General features: G+C 47.7%; 1 protein-coding gene across 1 annotated transcript in view; it reads right to left on the reverse strand.

The window, feature by feature from the left end:
* Window positions 1–532: 532 nt before the first annotated feature.
* LOC109515444 (insulin-like growth factor-binding protein 5) overlaps window positions 533–5894 on the reverse strand; it is a gene marked incomplete at its 5' end in the record, with an annotated part of 13041 nt that continues 7679 nt past the window's right edge. The window contains 4 exons of the mRNA XM_019869231.1: window positions 533–2000; window positions 2136–3980; window positions 4199–4318; window positions 4395–4603. Coding sequence (XP_019724790.1) covers window positions 3843–3980; window positions 4199–4318; window positions 4395–4603 — 467 coding nt within the window. The remainder of the gene's footprint in view (window positions 2001–2135; window positions 3981–4198; window positions 4319–4394; window positions 4604–5894) is intronic.

A 5894-nucleotide genomic window follows, 5' to 3' on the forward strand; every position in this document is an offset into this window, starting at 1 on the left:
TTACATGATAAGGCGTAGTTATTATTCCGCAGTGGTCCATTTCTTAGTATTTACTGTGCCATTTTATAATCTTCATCTTTTGTTGTACGATTGAATCAAATTGTTAGAAATGAACGGAAAAATCGGCGTGAACAAAATGGTTAATGGCGCTCTAATTATCTTTGTTGTCAATACCGGTGCTTTAAAACTGTCAATTTTAAAGCAATGAAAAAAAAAAATGGTTGCCGGATTGCGAAGAGCTTGTACTTGTCTCAACCGGTCCGTGACATACAAAAGGTTGGGGGGCGGGAGCGGGGGAACTTCGCCACGTAATGCGGGTGCAGCTTGACGATCATCCTCGCTCGCCACTTTAATTTCCTGCATGAGTCGACACCAGAAGGAGCTGGTGGGGGGGAAAAAAAATTCTCACCCGAGTGCGTAAAGGAATACATCACTTTATTTAAATAAATGCTTTGCCATAACAAAAAAAAAAAAGACAAAGGTTATAAGAGTACATATAAATTACAAGTTGAATAAATATTACACAGTGATATTCGCTTGAATAATTTGACTTTTATTCTTATTTGTCATTCCAACGACCGACCATATCTATCCCCCACCCCTTCCCCTCCGTCCTCGGTTTTTGTTTCGCTACTCCAAATTGACGATAACCAAATGTACTGTGTCGTTACATCCAGAATGCATTAATGTATTCAGGAAAAAAAAAAAAAAACAAACGAAACAACAGTCGTTACTGTACTAGCCCAATATGAAATGTGAGTTAAGAACCAAATCGGGAGATGCAAGGGAAAACGTGAGGAACCGACCACTGACAACCAGCCAATCGCATGCACTTCAACCCGGAACCTCAACTCGTTCAACGGGGCGCCGTCACCCCGTTGGATGCAACATCCAATCTTCCAAACAAATGTCACCCGACGCTGGCTGCAGTCGTGAATTCTCCGCATTTCATTGCCTCCTGTCATGCTGTCTGACTAACGTGTATCTAGTGATATGCAGTCGGAGACCCCGCACGGGGGGGGCCGCGTGGCTAGGCCCTGAATAGGTCTCCCCCCCCCCTGTACAAGGTACCTTCCTATGTCGCTGCCTCTAGAAAAAAAAAAAAAAAAAAGTCAGCAGCCCCACAACCTCTGGAGTGTCATTCCCATCTCTGTGAAAGAGAACACACGTTGCCGTGTCTGATTTCACTTGTCCTGGTTTTGCTGTAGCGGAGGTCCCCGGCGTGGGCGTGCGGAGCCCCTGTCAACAAGTGGTACCCAAAGTCGACCTTGAAAAGGTGAGCACAACGTGACACCACGTGACGTTTGTTTTTTTTTTTTTGTTTTTTTTGTTTTTTTATCCTCCACTGACTTCATCACTATCAATAGTGGCTAAGTGAAATAAGTGCAAGTTGCTTTTATGCAGATTTTTTTTTTTTTTTTTTTTTTTTTAAAGTGGCAGTGGTGGAGATCGGCTCCTGGGAGAGGGGATAGTGCCTGGACATCTCACATATTCACAACTGGAAGCCTTTGTTGTTGTTGTTGTTGTTTTTTTAAATCCCTGTTTGAAGCAGAGGGCAAAGTATTGCTTGACCTCCAAACAAACATCCTCTTCTCTCGAGCAATAATGTACATGAGCATTCACAGCAACAACAACAACAACAAGAAAGAAGAAGCTTCCATGAATCGGAGCCTCTCACTTGCGAAACCATGACAAAATGGCGCTCAAATTGCAATGGGGGCGGGGGTCACGCTTCCAATCGAAGCGGACAAACGGGTCGCTTCCTCTCGTCTGTCCTTGCGAGGGGCTGTCGCCTTTGCCGCGTCAACGTCACTCTTGCTTCACAATTGAAATGTGTTTACGTAAAGGAAGGCACCGAGGGCGATGTATTCACAGACGGAGAGCAACGTGACCATTGCCGTTCCAGGCCGCAGAAGGTTTTCTTCTTTGCGGGCCGTGATTTTTTTGTTTTTTTTTTCCAAGTTTAAAAAAAAAAAAAACCCACACACTCACATATTCAGCTTCTAGAATTCAAAGATGGGTTATGTCAAAGGGGGGCAAAAAAAAAAACCTCGATAAAAGGAACATGGAAAAAAAGTGGGCTCTCAGTTCTTCACCGAAGGCAAATCAAAAAAAGCACAAAACAAAAAGCACACCTACTAGAATTCAAAGATGGGTTACGTCAAAGGGGGGCAAAAAAAAAAAAAACTTCGATAAAAGGAACATGGAAAAAAGTGGGCTCTCAGTTCTTCACCGAATGCAAATCAAAAAAAGCACAAAACAAAAAGCACACCTCACACATGCTACAGAATGACAAGGAACCGCCCGTTTAGGTTTTTGTGGCTATTGAACGCGTACTAGACTCAAAAAGTCAAAAGTGAGTCCTGTCAGACGAACAGCATTTTTTTCCCCCCTCTCCCTTGCCTTTTATTTCACCGTCGGCTTGGCAGCGTCTTTTCAAAATAGGCACAGTTGGCATATCAGGCTAAGCTCAAAAGAGCCACTTGTCCACCGCTAACGATCGGCATCCTTTATACGTTGCCAAACGTTCCACGTCAAACACGAACCTACAACGGAGAGCCATCTCCGAGCAGTACGTTTGAAAAAAAAAAAAAAAAAAAGAATCAAAACGAGAGAAATAAAAGGACATTCTTTTCTTTTTTTCTTTGTTGCTGTCTTGGAATCGTTCAGCAAAGCAGGCCACGACCGAGCCCGCGCTCACACTGTAAACATGCAGGCGTTCAAGCACTTGCTTTGGTGAATTTACAACACGTCAAAGAAGTTTGCTGCTTTTTTTGTAGCAGTGCTTTGACAGAATCGCACCCACACACCTGCTGTCTTGTGTTTCAATCACGCTGATTGACAGCTCTGATGGATCCGCCCATTTGCCCTCACTTAATTTGTCGCAGCCGCTGACATGACATAGGGGATATACCTTTTTTTTTTTTTTTTTTCGCTTTCAATTGTGGCCACAACAAAAAAAAAAAAATGCTCAGTTGTACTCCCAAAATACTGAATTGCGCCCGCAAAAATACAAAAGTGTGGCTTTTAAATCATTCTCGTGAACAACTTTGGACATCTGGCTGAGCAAGCGCAACACACCTGCTGTTAATTTAATGGCCACAGATGAACATTTGGTGGGACCTGGGACACCCAAAAAAAAAAATAATAATCAAGTCAATCCCTCATGACATGTTTGTGGCTTTTTGCACGCAATTTGTGAATAGATTGGCTGCACTGTCCCGACCCCCTGAAAGCCAGCAACCCACCCCCGTCCCGGGTATAAAAAAATATATCCATTCTGTTCATATATTTTCCATGAATGGTCAGCCCGTGTACGTGGCGTGTACAAGGGGCCCCGTGAGCTGCACTCAAGGGATATTTTGGGACTTTCGACCCCCCCCCTCCCGCCCCCATTTGGAGATGAGTGTTTGGTCAACAACAGACAAGATAAAAATGTACAGGTGTTCTTTTCATTTTGCGTCTTTCAAAACGAATTTCAACCCTTCTGATATGTCACGGGTCAAATTGACCCATGTCAAGACCCCGCTTGGCTTACTCAATGCAGTCCATTCATTTCACGTACATGCAATTCACTGATTCGAGATGGAGGTCGGTTTGTTTGTTTTTTTTTTTCATTTCACACGACCCCGGGTCAAATTGACCCAGGAACATTGTCGCTGTTCCTGAGAACGGAACGAATCGGGAAGGTGAATAACTCTTGAGGTGAGCCGGGAGCGTACTGTCCGCGTGTCGCTCAGAGAGGAAATGTGGGCCGTGCGCCTTGCAGAAGTTGGGATTTGGGCTGGGGAGGCGGGCGGGGGGGTGACGTTGGATTGCGGCCCCCGTATTTCTTTTGTCTTTTACTCGTTGTTGTTATTGGTGCTCTCCAGGTCTTTACACTGAATGTCTCCACCGCTGTAATCTGTGCCGGGGAGTTGAACGCCGTACTTGTCCACGCACCAACAGATTCCCCGCTTGCGGCCACGGGACGGCTTGCACTGCGGGCCCAGAAGCAAGATTGGACTCGATTAACCGTACAAAACGTACAAAAAAAAGTGGCGGCCATGCACCCTCAATGACCTCGTACGCACGTCTTCCCTAAGGCGGATCGCTTTGCCCGTGAAAACGGAAAAGTACACCAACTAGAACAGAGGTTCCGAAAAGAATAGGGTCGAGTCCGGCGCGACGCGTCACTACACGAAAGACGAAAACGCACCTGTTTGCGTTTGAAGAATCCTTTTCTGTCACAGTTGGGAAGGTACAAAGAGAGCGCCATGACTCGAGACGTGTCTTTCATTCCCTGAATGATGCCGTCCAGTTTTCTGCGGCAGGGTCCCTGTCGAGATGACGTGGACGAGATTGACAAAGGCGAAGGATGACTCGGCTCTCAGACGGACTCGTGCGATACTCACAAATTCCGGTTCGTGTTTGTCCACGGGCAGCGGCGAGTAGTCCACGGGCGAGCCCATGGAGCGCTGCTTGCCCAGCTTCCTCTTCAGTTCCTTGCGCATGGCGTGCACTTTTTTACTGTTCACAATGTCTTTGGTCAGAAGCGGAACTTTGGCCGGCTGCAGCTCCTCCGTCATCTCTGTGGCCGCGCTGTCCTCGTGAGACTCGCGGTCTAAAAGCAAAGCCCCGACAAGAAAAAAAAAAAAAATTCAATAAATGCTCAGCGACGATCGTATCTTTCGATTCCGACTCGTGGCCGTCACTCGTACAGGAGCGGATCGAGCCCTGCCGCGAAAACGTGCGAGTAAGACATGCCTCGAGGAAACCGGTACGACTCATTGTCCATTTTCTTTTTGGAATAACAGTTCAGAGATCAACATCGGTCAATTTGGCCCTTGGTGTCTGAAACAAAATGCCACGTGATTTGAAAGGCGTTCTGAAAACGCCAACTCCATGGGTGGGGATGTATCGGAAAGCAACATTTCTCCCAGAAATCTGCTGCCCGCGCACACGTTCTGCTCGATCAAGAGAAACGTTTGTTCCAATTGCTCGGGAGACGTCCGTCTCGTTCACGAGTGAAAGGACGCTGCGCAAAGAAGCTGCAAGGCACGTTGTGGTCGGCAGCCTGCATTTGGCCGATACAACAAGAACCCTCCCGGGATGTTGCGGGTCAAATTGTTTGAGAGACCGTTGCCGGTTTGAAAGAGGGTCGTCATTGAACAAGGTTCCTCACGGTGCGTGCACTTTACGGTGGTCCTATATTTTGATGAGCGTGCTGTTGAACAAGACGCCGCAATATTGGACTCTGCAGCATGAGTAAGCATTCATCTCTGATCAGTCACTTTCAAAGGGATCGGCTTGGCAAATTCGATTCAGCTCACTCATATTGGCCGGCCAATTTGCCGAGCACCCTCGAGATTGCCGAAAATGTCGGGATACGATAGTCCTTGATCCCAAGCCGAGCGGCCCCCGGCATCCCCGGTCCTTAGGGCTCAGCTTCTTTAAGCCAGGAGCAGAAGTGCTTTGAGGCCGCAAAAAGACTTCCTCCTCGGGCCCCCCCTCGGCTTAGTTGCACCATAAATTGGTTACTGTGGGGCCTTTGCCAGACCTTGACGAGCTGGAGCGATGATGCCAGCGGATGACCCCGCTTATATTTATCTGACAAGGAATCCCGCCGCGGTGCAAAGGGCCAGACGCACTGAAACCGGACAGGAATGCTGGCTGCGGGCGGATGGAATTACAATTTTACCAGATTTGTTGAGGGGCTACGGGAGTGAGGGGATAGGTCGGTGCACTCTGATTGATCGAGTCGCCCACCGGAAGCCGCAGGCCGCGGTGACCGCGCTGAAAGGCAACATGGACACCGGCCACGAGGAACTGATGTTCAAAGAGCCTGACACAGCTTGAGTGTCTGGAGTCTCTGGCCGAGGAGAGGGGGCTGGCGGCTGGTGGGGGAGGGGGGG

Source organism: Hippocampus comes, unplaced genomic scaffold, assembly GCF_001891065.2.
Source record: "Hippocampus comes isolate QL1 unplaced genomic scaffold, H_comes_QL1_v1.1 scaffold173, whole genome shotgun sequence".
Lineage (NCBI taxonomy): Eukaryota > Metazoa > Chordata > Actinopteri > Syngnathiformes > Syngnathidae > Hippocampus > Hippocampus comes.